General features: G+C 38.1%; 1 protein-coding gene across 2 annotated transcripts in view; it reads left to right on the forward strand.

The window, feature by feature from the left end:
- GDPD4 (glycerophosphodiester phosphodiesterase domain containing 4) overlaps positions 1-26,866 on the forward strand; it is a 225,002-nt gene that overhangs the window by 123,341 nt on the left and 74,795 nt on the right. Inside the window, exons 7-9 of one of the 2 annotated variants that reach the window (XM_053708688.1) lie at positions 7,388-7,486; positions 13,226-13,319; positions 24,873-25,018. In XM_053708688.1, coding sequence (XP_053564663.1) covers positions 7,388-7,486; positions 13,226-13,319; positions 24,873-25,018 — 339 coding nt within the window. The remainder of the gene's footprint in view (positions 1-7,387; positions 7,487-13,225; positions 13,320-24,872; positions 25,019-26,866) is intronic. The other variant, XM_053708689.1, reaches the window with a different exon arrangement.

Below are 26,866 nucleotides of genomic sequence, written 5' to 3' on the forward strand. Positions count from 1 at the left end.
ATAGATGTGAGTGTGTGTGTATGTATATAGATGTGTGTATGTGTGTGTGTATGTGAGTGTGTGTATGTATATAGATGTGTGTGCGTATGTATATTTATATAGATGTGTGTGTGTGTATGTATATGTATATAGATATGTGTGTGTGCGCATGTATGTATATAGATATGTGTGTGTGTGTGTGCGTGTATGTATATTTATATAGATGTGTGTGTGTGCGTGTATGTACATGTATATAGATGTGTGTGTGTGCGTGTATGTATATAGATGTGTGTGTGTATGTATATGTATTTAGATGTAGGTGTGTGTGTATGTGTGTTTGTGCGTGTATGTATATGTATATAGAATTAGATGTGTGTGTGTATATATTATATATATTTCTTTCATGTAATTAGCAAGAGTCCATGAGCTAGTGACATATGGGATATACGAGGAGGGGCAAAGTTTCCCAAACCTCAAAATGCCTATAAATACACCCCTCACCACACCCACAATTCAGTTTTACAAACTTTGCCTCCTATGGAGGTGGTGAAGTAAGTTTGTGCTAAGATTTCTACGTTGATATGCGCTTCTCAGCATTGTTGAAACTCGATTCCTCTCAGAGTACAGTGAATGTCAGAGGGACGTGAAGGGAGTATCACCTATTGAATACGATGATTTCTCTAACGGGGGTCTTTTTCATGGTTTCTCTGTTATTGGTCGTAGAGATTCATCTCCTACCTCCCTTTTCAGATCAACGATATACTCTCAATTTACCATTACCTCTACTAATAACTGTTTTAGTACTGGTTTGGCTACCTGCTATATGTGGATGGGTGTCTTTTGGTAAGTATGTTTTTTATTTCTTAAGACACCTCAGCTATGGTTTGGCACTTTATGCATTTATATAAAGTTCTAAATATATGTATTGTACTTTTATTTGCCATGAGTCAGGTTCATGTATTTCCTTCAGCAGACTGTCAGTTTCATATTTGGGGAATTTAAACATTTTTAGAAATTTATTTCTTACCTGGGGTTTAGTCTTTTTTTCAATTGACTACTTTCTTGCTATTGCGGGCATTAGGCCTGCGGGTGCGTCAAATGCTAAACTTTATTGCGTCATTTTTGGCGCGAAATTTTTTTTGGCGCGGAAAAATACGTTTATGACTCAACTTCGTCATTTCCGGCGTCATATGTGACGCCGAGACCTTTCACACGGCAGCGTCATTAGTGATGCGAGTGTGTCATTTCCGGGTTATTTTTGGCGCCAAAAAAGTTTACGTTACGTTGTGCGTCATACTTTGTGCCAAATTTTTTGCATTATTTCAATACCCCATTGATGTTTGCCTCTTGCTTTTTTCTCTATCAGAGGCCTATGCTTTTGCATTTTTTCCCATTCCTGAAACTGTCATATAAGGAAATAGATAATTTTGCTTTATATGTTGTTTTTTCTCTTACATTGAGCAAGATGTCCCAATCTGATCCTGCCTTAGAAGTTTCTGCTGGAACATTGCTGCCTGACATCGGTTCTACCAAAGCTAAGTGCATTTGTTGTAAAAATGTAGAAATTATTTTATCCTTTACCAGCAAAATCTATAGAGTTTTGGGAAAAAATCCCCAAAGTTGATGGGGCTATTTCTACTCTTGCTAAACGTACCACTATTCCTATGGAATATAGTACTTCCTTTAAGGATCCTTTAGATAGGAAGCTTGAATCCTATCTAAGGAAGGCCTATTTATATTCAGGTCATCTTCTCAGACCTGCTATTTCTTTGGCTGATGTTGCGGCTGCCTCAACTTTTTGGTTGGAGAATTTGGTTTGGATCCTGACATATCTAGCATTACTCGCTTACTGCAACATGCTAATAATTTTATTTGTGATGCCATTTTTGATATTATCAAAATTGATGTTAGATCCATGTCTTTAACTGTATTAGCTAGAAGAGCTTTGTGGCTTAAATCTTGGAATGCTGATATGACATCTAAATCTAGATTACTATCTCTTTCTTTCCAAGGTAATAATTTATTTGGTTCTCAGTTGGATTCTATTATTTCAACTATCACTGGAGGAAAAGGAGTTTGTCTGCCTCAGGATAAAAAACCTAAGGGTAAATCTAAGGCTTCTAACCGTTTTCGTTCCTTTCGTCAGAATAAGGAACAAAAACTCAATCCTCCTCCCAAGGAATCTGCTTCCAGTTGGAAGCTTTCCTCTAATTGGAATAAATCCAAGCCATTTAGGAAACCAAAGTCTGCCCCTAAGTCCGCATGAAGGTGCGGCCCTCATTCCAGCTCAGCTGGTAGGGGGCAGATTAAGGTTTTTCAAGGATTTTTGGATAAAATCTGTCCAAAATCATTGGATTCAGAGCATTGTCTCTCAGGGGTATCAAATAGGATTCAAAGTAAGACCTCCTGTGAGAAGATTTTTTCTCTCACGCATCCCTGTAAATCCAGTAAAAGCTCAGGCTTTTCTGAAGTGTGTTTCAGATCTGGAGACTTCAGGGGTAATCATGCCAGTTCCTCCTCAGGAACAAGGTTTGGGGTTTTATTTGATGTACCAAAGAAAGAAAATTTATTCAGACCAGTTCTGGATCTGAAAATTTTGAATCGTTATGTAAGAGTACCAACTTTCAAGATGGTGACTATAAGGACTATTCTGCCTTTTGTTCAGCAAGGACATTATATGTCCACAATAGACTTGCAGGATGCATACCTTCATATTCCGATTCATCCAGAACACTATCAGTTTCTGAGATTCTCTTTTCTAGACAAGCATTACCAATTTGTTGCTTTTCCATTTGGCCTAGCAACAGCTCCAAGAATCTTTTCAAAGGTTCTGGGTGCCCTACTATCTGCAATCAGAGAAGAGGGTATTGCGGTGTTTCCTTATTTGGACGATATCTTGGTACTAGCTCAGTCTTTACATACTGCAGAATCTCACATAAATCAACTAGGCTTCAATCCGATTGGCTATTCCAATCAGCCAATCAGATTGAGCTTGCATTCTATTGGCTGTTCTGATCAGAAAATAGAATGCAAGCTCAATCTGATTGGCTGATTGGATCAGCCAATCGGATTGAACTTGAATCTGATTGGCTGATTCAATCAGCCAATCAGATTTTTCCTACCTTAATTCCGATTGGCTGATAGAATCCTATCAGCCAATCGGAATTCGAGGGACTCCATTTTGGATGACATCCCTTAAAGGAACCTTCATTCGTCGGGAGTCGCCGGAAGAAGAGGATGGATTCGCGTCGGCTGCTTCAAGATGGTCCCGCTCCGCGCCGGATGGATGAAGATAGAAGACGCCGCCTGGATGAACATGTCTACCGGTCCGGATGTCCTCTTCTTGCTGGATAGGATGAAGACTTCGGAGCCTCTTCTGGACCTCTTCTTCTCGGATAGGATGAAGACTTCGGACCCTCTTCTGGACGGATCGGTGATACCCGGCGTGGTGAAGATAAGGTAGGGAGATCTTCAGGGGCTTAGTGTTAGGTTTTTTTAAGGGGGATTGGGTTAGATTAGGGGTATGTGGGTGTTGGGTTGTAATGTTGGGGGGGGGGGGTATTGTATGTTTTTTAAATGCAAAAGAGCTGAATTCTTTGGGGCATGCCCCGCAAATGGCCCTTTTAAGGGCTGGTAAGGTAAAAGAGCTGTAAACGTTTTATTTTAGAATAGGGTAGGGCATTTTTTTATTTTGGAGGGCTTTGTTATTTTTTTAAGGGGGCTTAGAGTTGGTGTAATTAGTTTAAAATTCTTGTAATCTTTTTCTATTTTTGTAATTTAGTGTTTTTTTTTTTGTAATTTAGTTTAGTTGATTTAATTGTAGATAATTGTAGGTAGTTTATTTAATTAATTTATTGATAGTGTAGTGTTAGGTTTAATTGTAACTTAGGTTAGGATTTATTTTACAGGTAATTTTGTAATTATTTTAACTAGGTAGCTATTAAATAGTTATTAACTATTTAATAGCTATTGTACCTAGTTAAAATAAATACAAAGTTGCCTGTAAAATAAATATAAATCCTAAAATAGCTACAATGTAATTATTATTTATATTGTAGCTATATTAGGGTTTATTTTACAGGTAAGTATTTAGCTTTAAATAGGATTAATTTATTTAATAAGATTTATTTTATTTCGTTAGATTTAAATTATATTTAACTTAGGGGGGTCTTAGGGTTAGGGTTAGACTTAGCTTTAGGGGTTAATACATTTATTAGAGCAGCGGCGAGGTCCGGTCGGCAGATTAGGGGTTAATAAGTGTAGGTAAGGTAGTGGCGACGTTTGGGGCGGCAGATTAGGGGTTAATAAATATAACGTAGGTGGCGGCGGTGTCCGGAGCGGCAGATTAGGGGTTAATTGTATAATGCAGGTGTCAGCGATAGCGGGGGCGGCAGATTATGGGTTAATAAGTGTAAGGTTAGGGGTGTTTAGACTCAGGGTACATGTTAGGGTGTTAGGTGCAGACTTAGGAAGTGTTTCCCCATAGGAAACAATGGGGCTGCGTTAGGAGCTGAACGCTGCTTTTTTGCAGGTGTAAGGTTTTTTTTTAGCTCAAACTGCCCCATTGTTTCCTATGGGGGAATTGTGCACAAGCACGTTTTTGAAGCTGGCCGCGTCCGTAAGCAACGCTGGTATTGAGGGTTGAAGTGGCTTTAAATTATGCTCTACGCTCCCTTTTTGTAGCCTAACGCAGCCCTTCAGAGAACTCTAAATACCAGCGTTGTTTAAGAGGAGCGGGGGGAAAAAAACATGCGTAGCTAACGCACCCCTTCTAACGCAAAACTCTAAATCTAGGTGATAGATTGCTATACTTCCTGATATTCACTGTTTTGTTCAAGCTTTAGTTCGTATTAAGCCTGTCATTAAATCAATTTCTCCTCCTTGGAGTCTTAATTTGGTTCTGAAGGCTTTACAGGCTCCTCCATTTGAGCCTATGCATTCTTTGGACATTAAACTACTTTCTTAGAAAGTGTTGTTCCTCTTGGCTATATCTTCTGCTAGAAGAGTTTCTGAGCTATCTGCTCTTTCTTGTGAGTCTCCTTTTCTGATTTTTCATCAGGATAAGGCAGTTTTGCGGACTTCTTTTCAATTTTTACCTAAGGTTGGGAATTCTAACAACATTAGTAGAGATATTGTTGTCCCTTCCTTATGTCCTAATCCTAAGAATTCTTTGGAAAGATCCTTACATTCTTTGGATGTGGTAAGAGCTTTGAAATATTATGTAGAAGCTACTAAAGATTTCAGGAAGACTTCCAGTCTATTTGTTTTATTTTCTGGTCCTAGGAAAGATCAGAAGGCTTCTGCTATTTCCTAGGCTTCTTGGTTGAAACTTTTGATTCATCAAGCTTATTTGGAGTCGGGTCAGGCCCCGCCTCAGAGAATTACAGCTCATTCTACTAGATCGGTCTCCACTTCGTGGGCTTTTAAGAATGAAGCTTCAGTTGATCAGATTTGCAAAGCGGCAACTTGGTCCTCTTTGCATACATTTACTAAATTCTACCGTTTTGATGTATTTGCTTCTTCAGAAGAAGCTTTTGGTAGAAAAGTTCTTCAGGCAGCTGTTTCAGTAGGATTCTTCTGCTTTTTGATTTAAGTTTTTTTTCTTTCAAAAATTGAAATAAACTTATTTTTTTGGGTTGTGGATTAATTTTTTTCAGCGGAATATGGCTGTTTCTATTTTTATTCCCTCCCTCTCTAGTGACTCTTGAGTGGAAGATCCACATCTTGGGTATTGATATCCCATATGTCACTAGCTCATGGACTCTTGCCAATTACATGAAAGAAAACATAATTTATGTAAGAACTTACCTGATAAATTCATTTCTTTCATATTGGCAAGAGTCCATGAGGCCCACCCTTTTTATGGTGGTTATGATTTTTTGATGCTTTCTACTCCTTTCTTTAACACCCCACTGCTTGGCTATTCGTTAAACTGAATTGTGGGTGTGGTGAGGGGTGTATTTATAGGCATTTTGAGGTTTGGGAAACTTTGCCCCTCCTGGTCATATGTCACTAGCTCATGGACTCTTGCCAATATGAAAGAAATGAATTTATCAGGTAAGTTCTTACATAAATTATGTTTTATATATATATATATATATATATATACACATACATATACTGTATGTGTAGTTATATAAACATATAAACACATAGTTAGACATGTATACACGTATAAAGACTTATATTTACACTTTTGAGCCCTTTTGAGTCAAATACCTTGAAACATGCAATATCACTTTGAATTCCAATTTTCTGTAAATAGAAAAAATAGATATTTCTATAAATATCTGTGTGTGTATATATATATATATATATATATATATATATATATATATATATATATATATATATATATATATATATATATATATATATATATAGGAATAGATACATTGAAAAAAAATAATCACACACACACATATATATACTGATTCTGAGTACCCCATCTCTGCCAATTCATAACAGGTAATATTTGTAATCATCATGTAAATACTCTAGTTTTCACAAGAGGGGGCTGCAAAATACATAACAAATTGTAAATAATCTAATCCCCTTGATTTTCTCAAAGTTACTGGGCAGAATATATCTGTCAATAAATTAATGAGTACCAACACCTTTTCTTTTCCAAAAGCACTGTATATATGTGTGTATGTATATGTATGTGTGTATATTAAATTTAAAATAAAAGGAAAATTTTCTTCAATGTGTTTTTGGGAGAAGTTAGTGTAGTCGCAATATCCAAAGTCCTGAAGTTAGTGCATCAGACTTTCTTTTGTGCGCTAACTTTTTTTTCCAACTTGTAATACACTGACACAGCGGCGTGAAATAGTGCACCACTTGTAATCTGACCCATGTTTTTTTTTTTTATCACTGAAAAATGTCCTACAATAGGGCTTAAAGGGGCAGTAAACTTACAAACATAGTGCAGAATTATATAACATTAGTTTACCGGCACATTTATACTTTAAAGGATTGCAGAGAAATTGTAAATGAAACCTTCTTTTACCAGAACACCGCTCCTTGCTCTACTGAGCGGGTCTGAATTTTACACAGCGCATCTCTGTAACACTGTGTGCCCGGTCGCGCCATTTAAATGAACAATTTCTCTGCAATCCTTTAAAGTATAAATGTGCCGGTAAGCTAATGTTATATAATTCTGCGCAGAATTATATAACATTAGTTTGTAAGTTTACTGCCCCTTTAAATGTTGGCAGCATCTAAAGACTCCAAAACAGCTCAGCATGGGATGGAAATGGCTCAGCAGTCAATAGGTTAATGTATTTCATTAAAAATGTAAGGTCGCTGCCCCTTTATACAGGAAACAATATGTTTAACAATAACTTTTTCTTTATTCTTTAGAGTCAATATATAACAGGCTGTTTTCTGATGAATCTTGTGTTAACAGATTGGTTCTGTGATCGTGCTACTGTTTTCTATATCGGCTCTTGCTGTGCTGTCTAAACTATGGGGTGTAGAGTGGGCAGCCGTCCTGCTTTCCTTCCAGGTACGTTTAGAGACACTCAAGTCAAGTTTTTATATTCACACTTTCTGGGGTACAAGATCCTACTGAGCATGTGCACAAGCTCACAGGGTATACGTATACTAGTCTGTGAGTGGCTGATGTCTGTCACATGATACAGGGGGCCGGAAAATGGTAGAAAAAATAAATTTATCAGAAAATAATCTACTACTTGATTGAAATTCAGAGTTGGTGTTATTGCATTGTCTTTTTATTATGCACTTGTTAATTATGCAATTCTACTGCATTTTGCGGATCCTACTAGATGTGTTAGAGCATTGTATTATTTTTACTGCATTTAACTGTTTTCAACTCCTGCCAATTGATCAAACACATAGTTAAAATCAGCTTCAGAGCAGCAATGCTTTACTGGGAGCTATCTGAGCACATCTGGTGAGCCAATGATAAGAGATATATGCTTGTAGCCACCATTCAGCAGATAGCTCCCGTTAGCGTATTGCTGCTTCTGAGCTTACATAGGTATGCTTTTCAATAGAGGATGCCAAGAGAAAAAAGTAAATTTGATAATAGAAGTAGACTGAAGAGTATGCTCCACACGAAACACAAAAATAAAATGTTGACGTTCATGTCCCTTTAATGGGAAAATGTGCTTCTTTTGCAGGCCAGCTGCATCATCTTCTTTGTTTTGTTTGTTACAATGTGTTGTTATAGTCCCATGCATGTGATGACCTGCGTCTAGTTCTCATTAGTATTCAGTTCTCACTTTAAACAGAAAATACAAAATCTGATTATCACCTTTGTCCCATTGGTGAATGACTAATGGAGGGTGTGGCTCTGTAGGGAGCTTATAATAAGGGGGTGTGGTTTACTCCATTGTTAAAGAGGAGCAATTGCATCCATGGTTGTGAGCAGGCAAATACATCCTGTGGTAAGGGTTAAGGTGGCAGGAAAAGGGTGGAGCTAAAAAGGGGCGGGGTCTTGGTAAGGCAGCATGTACTACATATTGCCGCTTAAATTATCCTGATACTCAAAAATGTTTTGTTCTATGCAAAAGAGGAAATGTCAATATGTATTTGTGTGTTTTGATTTGGTTCCCTTTTCTGAATAAACCAACATTTTCTTTGGGTTTACAATACTACATGCCATATTAGCTATCACTCGGCTAGATTACGAGTTTTGCGTTATGAGGGGTGTGGTGCTAACTTGCACGTTATTGTCACCGCTCACTTTCCTACAGCGCTGGCATTACAGGTTTTTACAAACCCAGCGTTAAAAGGCAAGAAGTGAACGTAGAGCAAAATTGAGCTCAATACCGCACTCCAATACCAGCGCTGCTTAAGTTAGCGGTGAGCTGGTTGTACATGCTCGTGCACGATTTCCCCATAGACATCAATGGGGAAAGCCTAACACCTGCAATAAAGCAGCGTAAATCTCAATAACGCAGCCTCATTGATTCCTATGGGGAAACACATTTTATGTTTACACCTAACACCCTAACATGAACCCCGAGTCTAAACACCCCTAATCTTACACTTATTAACCCTTAATCTGCCGCCCCGACATCGCCAAAGCCTACATTATACTTATTAACCCATAATCTGCCGCTCCGGACATCACCACCACTATAATAAACATATTAACCCCTAAACCGCCGCACTCCCGCATCGCAAACACTAATTAAATATTATTAACCCCTAATCTGCTGCCCCTAACATCACCGCCACCTACCTACATTTATTAACCTCTAATCTGCCACCCCCAACGTCGCCGCCACTATACTAAAGTTATTAACCCCTAACCCTAAATCTAACCCTAACCCCCTCTAACTTAAATATAATTCAAATAAATCTAAAGAAAAATTACTATTAATAACTAAATAATTCCTATTTAAAACTAAATACTTACCTGTAAAATAAACCCTAAGCTAGCTACAATATAACTAATAGTTACATTGTATCTAGCTTAGGGTTTATTTTTATTTTACAGGCAACTTTGTATTTATTTTAACTAGGTAGAATAGTTACTAAATAGTTATTAACTATTTAATAACTACCAAGCTAAAATAAATACAAATTGACCTCTAAAATAAAACCTAACCTGTCTTACACTAACACCTAACCTAAACCTACAATTAAATAAATTCCCTAAATTAAATACAATTAACTAATTTCAATACAATTAGCTAAATTACAAAAACAAACACTAAATTACAGAAAATAAAAAACAAATTACAAGATCATTGAACTAATTACACCTAATCTAATAGCCCTATCAAAATAAAAAAGCCCACCCAAAATAAAAAAAAACCCTAGCCTAAACTAAACTACCAATAGCCCTTAAAAGGGCCTTTTGCAGGGCTCTTTTACCTGCCAAAAAAATACAAACAACCCCCCAACAGTAAAACCCACCACCCACACAACCAACCCCCCAAATAAAAGCCTAAAAAAAAAAAATTAAGCTTCCCTGAAAAAGGCATTTGGATGGGCATTGCCCTTAAAAGGGCATTTAGCTCTATTGCAGCCCAACCCCCTAATCTAAAAATAAAACCCACCCAATACACCCTTAACAAATCCTAACACTAACCCCCGAAGATCCACTTACAGTTTTGAAGACCGGACATCCATCCTCAACGAAGCTGGGAGAAGTCCTCAACGAAGCGGCAAGAAGTCCTCAACGAAGCCGGGAGAAGTCTTCATCCAAGCTGGCAGAAGTGGTCCTCCAGATGGGCAGAAGTCTTCACCCAGACGGCATCTTCTATCTTCATCCTTCCGACGCGGAGCGGCTCCATCTTCAAGACATCCAGCGCGGAGCAACCTCTTCAATCGACGGCTTCTTCTACAATGAAGGTTCCTTTAAATGACGTCATCCAAGATGGCGTCCCTTAGATTCTGATTGGCTGATAGAATTCTAACAGCCAATCGGAATTAAGGTTGATTGGAACAGCCAATAGAATGTGAGCTCAATCCTATTAGCTGATTGGATCAGCCAATAGGATTGAAGTTCAATTCTATCGGCTTGGATGAAGACTTCTCCCGGCTTCGTTGAGGACTTCTTGCCGCTTCGTTGAGGACTTCTCCCGGCTTCGTTGAGGATGGATGTCCGGTCTTCAAAACTGTAAGTGGATCTTCGTGGGTTAGTGTTAGGATTTTTTAAGGGTGTATTGGGTGGGTTTTATTTTTAGATTAGGGGTTTGGGCTGCAATAGAGCTAAATGCCCTTTTAAGGGCAATGCCCATCCAAATGCTTTTCAGGGCAATGGGGAGCTTAGATTTTTTTAGTTAGGCTTTTATTTGGGGGGTTGGTTGTGTGGGTGGTGGGTTTTACTGTTGGGGGTTTGTTTGTATTTTTTTGACAGGTAAAAGAGCTGATTTCTTTGGGGCAATGCCCTGCAAAAGGCCCTTTTAAGTGCTATTGGTAGTTTAGTTTAGGCTAGGTTTTTTTTTATTATGGGTGGGCTTTTTTATTTTGATAGGGCTATTAGATTAGGTGTAATTAGTTTAAAGATCTTGTAATTTGTTTTTTATTTTCTGTAATTTAGTGTTTGTTTTTGTAATTTAGCTAATTGTATTGAATTTAGTTAATTGTATTTAATTTAGGGAATTTATTTAATTGTAGATTTAGGTTAGGTGTTAGTGTAAGACAGGTTAGGTTTTATTTTACAGGTCAATTTGTATTTATTTTAGCTAGGTAGTTATTAAATAGTTAATAACTACGTAGTAACTATTCTACCTAGTTAAAATAAATACAAAGTTGCCTGTAAAATAAAAATAAACCCTAAGCTAGATACAATGTAACTATTAGTTATATTGTAGCTAGCTTAGGGTTTATTTTACAGGTATTTAATTTTAAATAGGAATTATTTAGTAATAGTAAGTTTCCTGTAGATTTATTTTAATTATATTTAAGTTAGGGGGGGTTAGAGTTAGGGTTAGACTTAGGGTTAGGGGTTAATAAATTTAGTATAGTGGCGGGGACGTTGGGGGCGGTAGATTAGGGGTTAATAAATGAAGGTAGGTGGTGGCAATGTTAGGGGCGGCAGATTAGGGGTTAATAATATTTAACTAGTGTTTGCGATGCGGGAGTGTGGCGGTTTAGGGGTTAATATGTTTATTCTAGTGGCTGCGATGTCGGGAGTGTCAGATTAGGGGTTAATAATTTTATTTTAGTGTTTGCGATGCGGGAGGGCCTCGGTTTAGGGGTTAACAGGTCGTTTATGGGTGTTAGTGTACTTTTTAGCACTTTAGTTATGAGTTTTTTGCTACAGCGTTGTAGTGTAAAACTCATAACTATTGACTTTAGAATGCGTTACGAATCTTGACTGTATAGGCTGTACCGCTCACTTTTTGGCCTCCCAGGACAAGCTTGTAATACCGGCGCTATGGAAGTCCCATTGAAAATAGACTATACGCAAATTGTGTAAGTTGATTTGCGGTAAGGCAAAAAAAGTGTGCGGTGCCCCTAAATCTGCAAGACTCGTAATAGCAGCGATAGTAAAAAAGCAGCGTTAGGAGCCTTAACGCTGCTTTTTTACTTATAACGCAAGACTCGTAATCTAGCTGACTGTTATTATTAAATCCCCAGCCCCATAGATTTATTTATATGTTTTTTATACCTAAATGTTGGTGTCATCTCACACAGTGCAGCATTTAAGTGAAACTAAAGTTACAATGATGCTTTCATGATTCAGACAGACTATGCAGTTTTAAGAGACTCCAATTTACTGACATTATTACATTTTGCACATTTTTTTATATGTACATTTTCTGAGGCAACAGCTGCCACTGAGCATGTGCAAGAGTTCTCAGTATATATATGAGTCTGTGATTGGCTAATGGCTGTTACATAAAACGGGGCGGTTAAAGGGACAGTCAACACAAGAATTTTTGTTGTTTAAAAAGATAGATAATCCCTTTATTACCAATTCCCCATTTTAGCATAACCAATACGGTTATAATAATACACTTTTTACCTCTGTGATTACCTTATATCTAAGCCTCTGCAAACTGCCCCCTTATTTCAGTTCTTTTGACAGACTTGCATTTTAGCCAATCAGTGCTTACTCCTAGGTAACTTCACATGTGTGAGCTCAATGTTATCTATATGACACACATGAACTAACGTCCTCTAGTGGTGAAAAACTGTCAAAATGCATTTACATAAGAGGCGGCCTTCAAGGTCTAAGAAATTAGCATATGAGCCTATCTAGGTTTAGCTTTCAACTAAGAATACCAAGCAAAATTGGTGATAAAAGTAAATTGGAAAGTTGTTTAAAATGCCCTATTTGAATCATGAAAGTTTATTTTGGATTTGACTGTCCTTTTAATTTAAAATTTCTCAGAAAAAATCTACTGCTCATTTAAAATTCAGAGTAACTGCATTGTCTTTTTTATTATACACCTAGTAAAATAAATACTCAGCAACTCTAGACCTATACCCTCTAGCTATATGGCATCTGTCAGTTACATGCCCACCTGTGTATCTACATTAGAGCTATGGCCCTAAAGCTCCTGTCAGCTACATGCCCACATCATGCCTCAGATCTGACTCCATTATTGTATTTTATATAGGTTTTTACTGAACAACCTGCCTGTCTTACTGTTCACCTGTGTACACTAGTTTGAACCTAGTCTGGATATTTCTATAAAATAAGTTGATCATATTGATATGCAGTTTAAGAGATCAGAGTACCTAGATATCAGCGCAGCAGAGATAGGGAATTATCTTACACCATTCTACACAAACCTCTTGCGTTCTGTAATTGCAGATCACTGCACCATATCTGCACATCGGCGCTATCGCAGCAATGACTCTTCTTTCCTGGCCAGTGGCGTTATATTTTGTCAGGATGAACAGCAAAGGTAAAACTGTGAAAACACAAACGTATTTCAGGTTGTTCATTTAGATGCGTACATGACCATCTTCATGTTGTTTCCAAGTCTATTTCCGATATATTCTGGCTGTGAGATACTAACCATGTGTGCGCGATCCTTCTGTTTGAAACAGAAAAGCAGCATTAAAGTGTTAAACATTTTGTTAAAAAAACAGCACACTTCTAATAATAAAACTTTGTTCGCATGAAGTAGCTGGGGTTTTTATTTTTTTTAATTTTTTTTTATTGATATCTTAAAACAGAAAATAATTATCCAACCTTTTCAGATTTAAGGGACATTCTAGTGTAAAAATGCATACTAATGTTTGCACTATCCATACTCCAACTCTGTGATTAATTTGTGAAAAGGGATTAACCCCTTAAGGACAGGGCTATTTTTCAATTTCTTTCCCTTAAAGGGACACTGACCCAAATAACTACAATGAAATAAACTAACTAAAGTACAAAAAATAAAAAAGAACGAAGTTACAAAAAATAAAAAAATATTTACAAACATAAGAAAAATATTACAACAATTTTAAACTAATTACACCTACTCTAAGCTCCCTAATAAAATAACAAAGACCCCCAAAATAAAAAAATGCCCTACCCTATTCTAAATTACTAAAGTTAAAAGCTCTTTTACCTTATCAGCCCTGAACAGGGCCCTTTGCGGGGCATGCCCCAAGAAGTTCAGCTCTTTTGCCTGTAAAAAAAAACATACAATACCCCCCCAACATTACAACCCACCACCCACATACCCCTAATCGAACCCAAACCCCCCTTAAATAAACCTAACACTAAGCCCCTGAAGATCATCCTACCTTGTCTTCACCTCACCAGGTATCACTGATCCGTCCTGGCTCCAAAATCTTCATCCAACCCAAGCGGGAGCTGGCAATCCATCATCCGGTGGCTGAAGATGTCCAGAAGAGGCTCCAAAGTCTTCATCCTATCCGGGAAGAAGAGGCAATCCGGACCGGCAACCATCATCTTCCAAGCGGCATCTTCTATCTTCATCCGATGACGACCGGCTCCATCCTGAAGACCTCCACCGCAGACCCATCTTCATCCGGCGACGTCCAACTGAAGAATGACCGTTCCTTTAAGGGACGTCATCCAAGATGGCGTCCCTCGAATTCCGATTGGCTGATAGGATTCTATCAGCCAATCGGAATTAAGGTAGGAATATTCTAATTGGCTGATGGAATCAGCCAATCAGAATCAAGTTCAATCCGATTGGCTGTTCCAATCAGCCAATCAGATTGAGCTCGCATTCTATTGGCTGTTCCGATCAGCCAATAGAATGCAAGCTCAATCTGATTGGCTGATCGGTTCAGCCAATCGGATTGAACTTGATTCTGATTGGCTGATTCCATCAGCCAATCAGAATATTCCTACCTTAATTCCGATTGGCTGATAGAATCCTATCATCCAATCGGAATTCGAGGGACGCCATCTTGGATGACGTCATTTAAAGGAACCGTCATTCGTCGTTCAGTCGTCGGCCAGGATGGATGTTCCGCGTCGGAGGTCTTCAGGATGCTGCCGCTCCGCTCCAGATGGATGTCGATAGAAGATGCCGCCTGGATGAAGACTTCAATCGGATGGAAGACCTCTTCTGCCCCGCTTGGATGAAGACTTCAATCGGATGGAAGACCTCTTCTGCCCCGCTTGGATGAAGACTTCTACCGGATCATGGACATCTTCAGCCCCCCGCTTGGGCTTGGATCAGGACATCGGAGGAGCTCTTCTGGACCGATCGGTGAACCTGGTATGGTGAAGACAAGGTAGGAAGATCTTCACGGGCTTAGTGTTAGGTTTATTTAAGGGGGGTTTGGGTTAGATTAGGGGTATGTGGGTGGTGGGTTGTAATGTTGGGGGGGGGTATTGTATGTTTTTTTTTACAGGCAAAAGAGCTGAACTTCTTGGGGCATACCCCGCAAAGGGCCCTGTTCAGGGCTGGTAAGGTAAAAGAGCTTTTAACTTTAGTAATTTAGAATAGGGTAGGGCATTTTTTATTTTGGGGGTCTTTGTTATTTTATTAGGGGGCTTAGAGTAGGTGTAATTAGTTTAAAATTGTTGTAATATTTTTCTTATGTTTGTAAATATTTTTTTATTTTTTGTAACTTAGTTCTTTTTTATTTTTTGTACTTTAGTTAGTTTATTTCATTGTAGTTATTTGTAGATATTGTATTTAATTAATGTATTGATAGTGTAGTGTTAGGTTTAATTGTAGGTAATTGTAGGTATTTTATTTAATTAATTTAATGATAGTATAGTGTTAGGTTTAATTGTAACTTAGGTTAGGATTTATTTTACAGGTAATTTTGTTATTATTTTAACTAGGTAACTATTAAATAGTTCTTAACTATTTAATAGCTATTGTACCTGGTTAAAATAATTACAAAGTTGCCTGTAAAATAAATATTAATCCTAAAATAGCTACAATGTAATTATAATTTATATTGTAGCTATATTAGGGTTTATTTTACAGGTAAGTATTTAGCTTTAAATAGGAATAATTTATTTAATAAGAGTTAATTTATTTAGTTAGATTTAAATTATATTTAACTTAGGGGGGTGTTAGGGTTAGAATTAGCTTTAGGGGTTTAAAAATTTATTAGAATAGCGGTGAGCTCCGGTCGGCAGATTAGGGGTTAATGTTTGAAGTTAGGTGTCGGCGATGTTAGGGAGGACAGATTAAGGGTTAATACTATTTATTATAGGGTTAGTGAGGCGGATTAGGGATTAATAACTTTATTATAGTAGCGCTCAGGTCCGGTCGGCAGATTAGGGGTTAATAAGTGTAGGTAGGTAGCGGCGACGTTGTGGGGGGCAGATTAGGGGTTAATAAATATAATATAGGGGTCGGCGATGTTAGGGCAGCAGATTAGGGGTACATAGGGATAATGTAAGTAGCGGCGGTTTACGGAGTGGCAGATTAGGGGTTAATAATAATATGCAGGGGTCAGCGATAGCGGGGGCAGCAGATTAGAGGTTAATAAGTGTAAGGTTAGGGGTGTTTAGACTCGGGGTACATGTTAGAGTGTTAGGTGCAGACGTAGGAAGTGTTTCCCCATAGGAAACAATGGGGCTGCGTTAGGAGCTGAACACGGCTTTTTTTTTTTGCTTTTTTTTTCAGCTCAAACAGCCCCATTGTTTCCTAAGGGGGAATCGTGCACGAGCACGTTTTTGAGGCTGGCCGCGTCCGTAAGTAACTCTGGTATCGAGAGTTGGAGTGGCGTTAAATTATGCTCTACGCTCCCTTTTTGGAGCCTAACGCAGCCATTCTGTGGACTCTCAATACCAGAGTTATTTTAGAGGTGCGGCCAGAAAAAAGCCAGCGTTAGCTACGCGGGTCGTTACCGACAAAACTCTAAATCTAGCCGCAAGAGAACAAAGAAAAAATGATAATAGGAGTCAATTTGAAAGTTGCTTAAAATTGCATGCTCTATCTGAATCATGAAAGAAAAAATGTGGGTTTAGTGTCCCTTTAAGGACCAGGGCTATTTTTACATTTCTGCAGTGTTTGTGTTTAGCTGAAATTTTCCTCTTACTCATTTACTGTACTCACACATATTATATACCGTTTTTCTCGCCATTAAATGGACTTTTTAAAGATACCATTATTTTTATCATATCTTATAATTTACTATTATTTTTTTTATAAAATATGATGAAAAAATGGAAAAAACACACTTTTTCTTACTTTGACCCCCAAAATCTGTTACACATCTACAACCACCAAAAAACACCCATGCTAAATAGTTTCTAAATTTTGTTCTGAGTTTAGAAATACCCAATGTTTACATGTTCTTTGCTTTTTTTGCAAGTTATAGTGCAATAAATACAAGTAGCACTTTGCTATTTCCAAACCATTTTTTTTTCAAAATTAGCTATAGTTACATTGGAACACTGATATCTGTCAGGAATCCCTGAATATCCCTTGACATGCATATATATTTTTTTTTTAGTAGACAACCCAAAGTATTGATCTAGGCCCATTTTGGTATATTTCATGCCACCATTTCCCCCGCCAAATGCAATCAAATAAAAAAAATCGTTCACTTTTTCACAAACTTTCACACAAACTTTAGGTTTCTCACTGAAATTATTTACAAACAACTTGTGCAATTATGGCATAAATGGTTGTAAATGCTTCTCTGGGATCCCCTTTGTTCAGAAATAGCAGACATCTATGGTTGTGGCATTACTTTTTGGTAATTAGAAGGCCGCTAAATCCTGCTGCGCACCACACTTGTATTAGGCCCAGCAGTGAAGGGGTTAATTAGGTAGCTTGTAGGGTTAATTTTAGCTTTAGGGTAGTGTAGTAGACAATCCAAAGTATTGATCTAGGACTTTTTTGATATATTTCATGCCACCATTTCAAATTCAATCAAATAAAAAAAATCGTTCACTTTTTCATTAACTTTGGGTTACTCACTGAAATTATTTACAAACAGCTGGTTGTAAATGCTTCTCTGGGATCCCCTTTGTTCAGAAATAGCAGACATATATGGCTTTGGCATTGCTTTTTGGTAATTAGAAGGCCGCTAAATGCTGCTGCGCACCACACTTGTATTATGCCCAGCAGTGACGGGGTTAATTAGGTATCTTGTAGGGAGCTTGAAGGGTTAATTTTAGCTTTAGTGTAGAGATCATCCTCCCACCTGACACATCCCACCCCCTGATCCCTCCCAAACATCTCTCTTCCCTCCCCCACCCCACAATTGTCCCCGCCATCTTAAGTACTGGCAGAAAGTCTGCCAGTACTAAAATAAAAGGCTTTTTTTTTTTTTATTAAAAAAAATAAAATATGTTCAGCTGTAATGGACCCCCCCTTAGCCCCCAACCTCCCTGATCCCAGCTTTCTAACCCTCCCCCAGCTACCTATTTGCTGCCATCTTGGGTACTGGCAGCTGTCTGCCAGTACCCAGTTTGCCTTCCAAAAATACAGGAACCGGATGCCGGGTAGCGATGGGCCGCCCACCCGCCTCCCTGCAGCTGCTCCCACCCACCAACGATCAGCACCATCGATGGCCGATGCAGAGAGGGCCACAGAGTGGCTCTCTCTACATTGGTCTTGGAAAAAAGGTATTGCAGTGATGCCTCAATATCGAGGCATCACGGCAATACCGTGAAAGGGTCTGGAAGCGATCAGGATTGCTTCCAGCCGCTTTAAACACCTAACGCCTTACAGGGTACGTCGCTGGTCTTTAAAGACCAGTTTGTGTGTGACGTACCCTGTACTACGTGTGTCGTTAAGGGGTTAAATATATAGTTAAAGGGTTATTAAACAGTGCTGATTTAGTATTTTTTTTTTTCTAAATTAAACTAAACATGCAAAGAAACAGTTAAAAGCAGCAAACAACAATTCTCAGTGTTGCCACTGCCTTTAGTGAGGTACTGTCACATTATTTTTGAAGCAAAAGTCCTCTACTGAACATAGGTAAGAAACTGATTGGAGCAAGTGTCTCCTAGCAACCTTTTCAAAGTGAAAGCTCCTCCTTTGCCTTCCTGTAGAGACCACAGTCCCCATTTAGTGACGTGACAGGAAGTAATGGACCTTGCACAAAATAAGTTAGAAATAAATAAATAAAAGGTAAAATCATCTTAACATGCGGCTAGATTACGAGTTTTGAGCGCTATAGTGAAAGTAAAGAATGCAACAAAAGTGGCGTTATTTAACCCCCTATAGCGCTGCCATTACAAGTTTTGAAAAACACGGCTTGCGTGTGCGATATGGACATTTTAAGCTCCATACCGCACACAAAACAAGCAGTGTTTTGATGTGCTCATGCACGCTTTCCCCATAGACATCAATGGGGAGAGCCGGCAAAAAAAAGTCTAACACCTGCGATCGCAGAAACAAAAGCTCCGTAACGCAGCCCCATTTATGTCTATTGGGAAAAAAAATACAGTTTAAACCTAACACTCTAACATAAACCTTACGTCTAAACACCTCTAATCTGCCGCCCTCAACATCGCTTACGCCTGCCTACAGTTATTAACCCCTAATCTGCCGCTCCCGATATCGCAGCCACACAAATAAAACTATTTACCCCTATTCCGCCGCACCCCAACATCGTCGCAACTAAATAAAGTTATTAAACCCTAAACCTCTGGCCTCTCACATCACTACCACAAACGAAACCTATTAACCCATAAACCACCAGCCCCCCACATCGCAACAACCTAAATTAAACTATATTAACCCCTAAACCTAACCTTAACCCTAACGTAACCCTAAACCTAACCCTAACCTTAACATAAATAAAATAGATCTAAATTAAACTTACAATTATTTACTAAATAAACCTATTAACCCCTAAACCGCCAGCCCCCCACTTCGCAACAACAAAAATTAAACTATTAACCCCTAAACCTAACCCTAACACACCCTAACTTTAACATAATTAAAATAGATCTAAATTAAATTTACAATTATTAACTAAATAATACCTATTTAAAACTAAATACCTGTGAAATAAAACAAAATAGTTATATTGTAGCTAGTTTAGGTTTTATTTTATTTCACAGGTAAGTTTGTATTTATTTTAACTAGGTAGGCTAGTTAGTAAATAGTTATTAACTATTTACTAACTAACTAGCTAAAATAAATACAAATTTACCTGTGAAATAAAACCTAACCTACCTTACACTAAAACCTAACATTACAAAAAATAAAAAAACACTAAAAATAAAAAAAAATACCATTACAAAAAATAAAAAACCTACAATTACAAAATAAACAAGCAAAATTATCCAAAAAAATAAAGAATATTCCTATTCTAATACCCTTTTTTTTAAATAAAAACCACTACAAAATAAAAAAGCCTAATCTAGAATAAACTACCAAGGGTCCTTAAAAGGGCCTTTTGGGGGGCCTTAAAAGGGCCTTAAAAGGGCCTTTTGTAGGGCATTGCCCTGAGATAAACAGCTCTTTTGCTCCAAAAAAATACAAACACCCCCTAACACTATACAAACCCCCACCCCAAACTAACAAGTGCCCTTAAAAGGGCCTTTTTGGGGGGCCTTAAAAGGGCCTTTTGTAAGGCATTGCTAAAAAAAAACCCCACCCCCTTAAAATATACATTACACAAAATAACAACCAAATTACAAAAATAAAAAAATTATAAAATTATAAAAAATTATTCCTATTCTAATACCCATAATAAAACACCCCAAAATAAAAAACCTAATCTAGAATAAACTACCAATGGCCCTTAAAAGGGCCTTTTCTTGGGCATTGCCCTAAAGATAGCAGCTCTTTTAGTGCAAATAAATTACAATGAGCAAATAGGATTAGCATCAGCCAATAGAATTTTTTCTACCTTAATTCCGATTGGCTTATAGAATTCTATCAGCCAATCGGAATTGAAGGGACGCCATCTTGGATGACGTCACTTAAAAGGTACCTTTATTCTGTGTTAGCCGTCGATTGAAGAGGATGCTCCGCGTCGGATGTCTTGAAGATGGACCTGCTTCACGCCGGATGGATGAAGATAGAAGATGGGATGAAGATAGAAGATGCCGTCTGGATGAAGACTTCTGCCCGTCTGGAGGACCACTTTGCCCAGCTTGGATGAAGACTCCCGGCTTCGTTGAGGACTTCGGCCCGGTTGGGTGAAGACTTCTCCCGGTAAGGTGATCTTCAAGGGGTTAGTGTTAGGTTTTTTTAAGGGGGTATTGGGTGGGTTTTAGAGTAGGGTTGGTTGTGTGGGTGGTGGGTTTTAATGTTGGGGGGGATTTGTAATTTTTTTTACAGGTAAGAGAGCTGATTACTTTGGGGCAATGCCCCACAAAAGGCCCTTTTAAGGGCTATTTGTAATTTAGTGTAGGGTAGGGCTTTTTTATTTGGGGGGGGGGCTTTTTATTTTGTTAGGGGGATTAGATTAGGTGTAATTAGTTTAAAAATCTTGTAATTTGTTTATTATTTTCTGTAATTTAGTGGGGGGTTATTGTACTTTAGATAATTTTATATAATTGTATTTAATTGTATTTAATTTAGGGAATTCATTTAATTATAGTGTAGTGTTAGGTATAATTGTAACTTAGGTTAGGTTTTATTTTACAGGTAACTTTGTATTTATTTTAGCTAGGTAGTTATTAAATAGTTAGTAACTATTTAGTAACTATTCTACCTAGTTAAAATAAATACAAACTTGCCTGTAAAATAAAAATAAACCCTAAGCTAGATACAATGTAACTATTAGTTATAGTGTAGCTAGCTTAGGGTTTATTTTACAGGTATTTAGTTTTAAATAGGAATTATTTAGTTAATGATAGTAATTTTATTTAGATTTATTTCAATTATATTTAAGTTAGGGGGTGTTAGGGTTAGGGTTAGAGTTAGATTTAGGGGTTAATAACTTTAATATAGTGGCGGCTGCGTTGGGGGCGGCAGATTAGGGGTCAATAAATGAAGGTAGGTGGCGGCGATGTTAGGGACGGCAGATTAGGGGTTAATACTATTTAACTAATGTTTGCGAGGTGGGAGTGTGGCGGTTTAGGGGTTAATATATTTATTATAGTGGTGGCGATGTCCGGTTCGGCAGATTAGGGGTTAAAAAATTTATTTTAGTGTTTGCGATGTGGGGGGCCTCGGTTTAGGGGTTAATAGGTAGTTTATGGGTGTTAGTGTACTTTTTAGCACTTTAGTTAAGAGTTTTATGCTACGGCGTTGTAGTGTAAAACTCTTAACTACTGACTTTAAAATGCGGTAACAGTCTTGACAGAAGAGGGTGTACCGCTCACTTTTTGGCAGACTCGTAATACCGGCGCTATGCAAGTCCCATTGAAAAAATAGGATACGCAATTGACGTAAGTGGATTTGCGGTATTTCCAAGTCTGGCCAAAAAAGTGAGCGGTACACCTGTACCTTCAAGACTCGTAATACCAGCGGGCGTTAAAAAGCAGCGTTGGGACCGTCCAACGCTGCTTTTTAAGCCTAACACAAGACTCGTAATCTAGCCGTTCATTTTTTTAATTTGACAGGTATGTTTTAGTTTAATTTAAGATAGGGAAATTGTAATTTTAATATAAAGTTAGGGGGTTGTTTATGGGTAAATAGTTTAATTTAGTTTATTGCATTGTGGGGGGCTTTCGGTTTAGGGGTTAATAGTTTACTTTAGTATATTTCGTTGTAGGGGGGTTTGCGGTTTAGGGGTTAATAGGTTTATTATAGTGGTGGCTGTGTAGGGCTTAATAACTTTAGTATAGTGGGGGCGATGTGGGCGGACGGCAAATTAGGGGTTAATAATATTTAAATAGTGTTTGCAATATGGGAGGGCGGTGGTTTAGGGGTTAATAACTTTAGTATAGTGGTGACGATGTCAGGGAGCGGCGGAATAGGGGTTAATATATTTTTTTAGTGGTGGTGATATCGGGAGCAGCAGATTAGGGGTTTAAAACTTTAATATAGTGTTTGCGATGCGGGGGGGCCTCGGTTTAGAGGTTAATAGGTAGTTTATGGGTGTTAGTGTACTTTTTAACACTTTCATTATGAGTTTTATGTTACAGCTTTGTAGCGTAAAACTCATAACTACTGACTTTAGATGGCGTTACAGATTTTGTCATTTTAGGCTGTAACGCTCACTTTTTAGCCAGAACACAAAACTTGTAATACCGGCGCTATGGGAATCCCATTAAAAACGTCATTTTTAGGAAACCGGTGCTGATGTTGCGTTACAGGCTAAAAGGCTTGAGGTACACCTATACCAACAAGACTTGTAATGGCTGCATTATGGGCCACAATGCTGCTATTTGACTCATAAGGCAAAGCTCGTAGTCTAGGTGATGGTGAATAATACAAATTGTAATGATTTCTATTAAGTATAACCAACTGTGTAGTTTTTTTTTATTACAGCAATGAAACAGACTAATTCATATCCCTTTAAATGTCTGCATAGGAGCTGCTGAGAACTGCTGTTCCCAAGCAGGAAACAGCTGGAGAGCAAATGCACAACCCCGCCAATCACCAGCAGCTTAAGCTCTTGTGGACTTTAACTATGTATTTACAGGAGTTAAAGTGATGGTAAACTCTGCCCTTTATAACAACAGATCCGAAATGTTACTCATATTTTAGATGGAGTTTAGTTTATCAGTTGTAATAAAGATGTGCTATAACTTACTTTTTAATATAGATATGAAATTCAAATATCCCACGTAGAGCCACCCACTACAAAAGTACATTTTTCTGTGAACTAACGGTTCTCCAATCAGTGCTCTAGCTACAAAAAATTGCCATATGGGGGGAGCGCTGATTGGAGAACCATTTAAACTGTTGACTTTTGAAGTGGGCGGCAGAATTTCATATCTATATTCAAAAGCAAGTTCTAGAGCATCTCCGTTGAACTGATGAATTAAATTCCATCTAAAACATCACTAACATTCCGGATATGATTTTAAAAAGGGGAGAGTTTACCATCACTATAAACACATACGCCCAGATTACAAGTGGTGTGCGAATGTTAGTGTGGGATGCAAATCACTCTCGATGGACCGCGCTAAAATGATAGGGCAAAACCCGGCAAATTGATATTACAAGTCCGTGGTAAAACAGATTTACCAGAGAAGGTTTAGCACAGCCAACATCGCTCTAGCGCACCCGGTTTTTCCAATGGATATCGTGATCGCGCTAAATGTCACTTATATTACAAGTTGAAAGTTATTGGTTGCACTTGAGTATTAGCGTGACCTGAGACCTGAATTAAAGTGTAAGGGGCCCATTTATCAAGCTCCGGATGGTGCTTGAGGGCCCGTGTCTAAAGACCGCTGCTCCATAACTTGTCCGCCTGCTCTGAGGAGGCGGACAGACATCGCCGCAATTCAACCCGATCGAGTACGATCGGGTTGATTGACACCCCTGCTGGCAGGGAGCGGCGTTGCACCAGCAGTTCACAAGAGCTGCTGGTGCAATGCTGAATATGGAGAGCGTATTGCTCTCCGCATTCAGCGAGGTCTGTTGGACCTAATCCGCACTGTCGGATTAGGTCCGACAGACCTTTGTTAAATAGGCCCCTAAGTGTTAAAAAAAAGCTTAGTAAAACACATTAAAATAAAGTATTATATTCATATGTACACATTTTTAATAACAAAAAATAACATTTATTTTTCTGAAAAGGTTTTTTAAAAGGGTTAAAAGAGGATTTTGTGTATGGCAAGGTGTTTGACTGGAAAGGGCTCCAATGTGTGTGTGTAATACATGTCTGTATATGTGTATACATGTGTAAGATAAAGATACTCAAGAGGTTTTTCTAAACTGCAAAACAATAAAAAAGAAAACCATTCTTTTGTATACACATCTGTTACAGTGTGTTGCCTAAATGCAGATATATATTCTATACATTTATAAAAATGACATTATAGTAATCCTTATGTATACAGAAGGGATTTTTATGTTGCTGTATTTGTCCCTACCACTGGAAGGCTATACCTCTTATAGACTTCTCCTTACAACTTATACAACTAATAGTTATTGTTTTACTGTGTCATTAAACCAACTCACAGTGCAGCCTTCTTGTTTCTTTTTGTTTAGTAACACAGCTGATGATAGTGAGCCCGTATCTTGTCACGCTTCTTTTCCTGTATTTGATACCACTGGGAGTATATTCGCCCTGCATACGAGATGAAGGAACCCTTCCACCAAAACCAGCACTAATAGGGCACAGAGGGGAACCTGAGGTACTCAGTGTCTGCTTGATTTGTCACTGAGACATATGGGGATTGGGGATACTAACGTAGGTTAATATTTGTATTATTTTTTATTCATAAAAGGCCAACTCTATTTTATGTTAAAAAATACAGATGTGTAAAACAAACTTAAAGGGATACTAACCCCAAATTTTTTCTTTCATGATTCAGAAAAAAACATGCAATTTTAAGCAACTTTCTAATTTACTCTTATTATCAATTTTTCTTTGTTCTCATGTTATCTTGATTTGAAAAAGCAGTAATGAAAGGTTAGGAGTCGGCCCATTTTTAGTTCAGCACCTGGGTAGCACTTGCTGATTGGTTTGCTACATTTAGCCACAAATCAGCAAGTGCTTCCCAGGTGCTGAACAAAAAATGGTCCGGCTCTAAAGCTTACAGTACTGCTTTTTCAAGATAGCATGAGAACAAAGAATAATTTATAATAGGAGTAAATTAGAAAGTTGCTTAAAATTGCATGCTCTATCTCAATCACGAAAGAAAAAATTTGGGTTCAGTGTCCCTTTAAAGGGACATTAAACATTTCATTTGAGTAATTAAAAAATAAAAGTTGTCAACATAGTATATAGACCATGAAATGCAGTAGAAATGCATAACCACAAGTACGTAATAAAATAATGAGCAGTAGATATTTTTTTCTGACGTATTTCAAAATTTACATACATTTGCCACCCCCCTGCATCATGTGACAGACAACAGCCAATAACAGACTCATATATGTATACACTGTAAACTCTCAGTAGGAGCTGGTGCATCAGAAAGTGTGCATGTAAAAAGACTTCAGAATTTGATAATCAAAGTAATTTGGAAAGTCTCTTTAAACTGCATACTATGGGGCCGAATTATCAAGCTGCAAATGGAGCTTGATGCCCCTGTTTTCGCGCGAGTCTTCAGGCTCGTCGGAAACAGTAGTTATGAAGCAACGGTCTAAAGACCGCTGCTCCATAACTTGTCCGCCTGCTCTGAGGCTGCGGACGTCAATCCACACGATCCTATACGATCTGGCTGATTGACACCCCCTGCAAGCGGCTGCTTGTGCAATGATAAATGCCGACAGCTTATGCTGTCAGCATTTATCGATGTGCAGCGGACATGATACGCTACATTGTATCATGTCCGCACGCAGATTAATAAATCGGCCCCTATATCTGAATCATTAAAGTTTGATCTTGATTTTAGCGTCCCTTTAAAGGGGTGCCTAATCTAATGCAATATATAGCTAAATCAACTCTCATGTTATCAGTCTCCAATCCCCTAAACAGTTCGCAAATATCCAAATTGAGGTCTTTTGCCCCATTACTGAAGAAGTTTCTGCCCTTATATCTTCCTCTCAACTCACTACCTGTCCCCTCGATCCCGTCCCCTCGATCCCATCCCCTCACAACTACTGTCCTCTCTTACTCCTACACCTATCCTCACACATATTTTCTCTCCCTCAGTACTGGTATATTTCCCTCATCTATTAAACATGCACTTGTCACATCTATCTTCAAAAAACCTTCTCTCGATCCAACACCCCCATCCAACTACCACCCTATTTACCTACCCCCCTTGCCTCAAAACTTCTGGAAAGGTTCATACATACACATTTATCACACTTCCTCACATTAAGCTCCATCCTTGATCTATTGTAATCTGGATTTTGCAGCCAACACACAAAGAGTGTGAAATCATTAAGGTTACTAATTACCTAATCACAGAAAAATCGAAAAGCCACTTCTCTCTGTTAATCCTTCTCAATCTGTCTGCTGCCTTTAATACTGTTAACCACCCTCTCTTGCTCCACACCCTCTAATCTTTTGGCATATGTGACACAGCCCT

This window comes from Bombina bombina, chromosome 3 (genome assembly GCF_027579735.1).
Source record: "Bombina bombina isolate aBomBom1 chromosome 3, aBomBom1.pri, whole genome shotgun sequence".
NCBI lineage: Eukaryota > Metazoa > Chordata > Amphibia > Anura > Bombinatoridae > Bombina > Bombina bombina.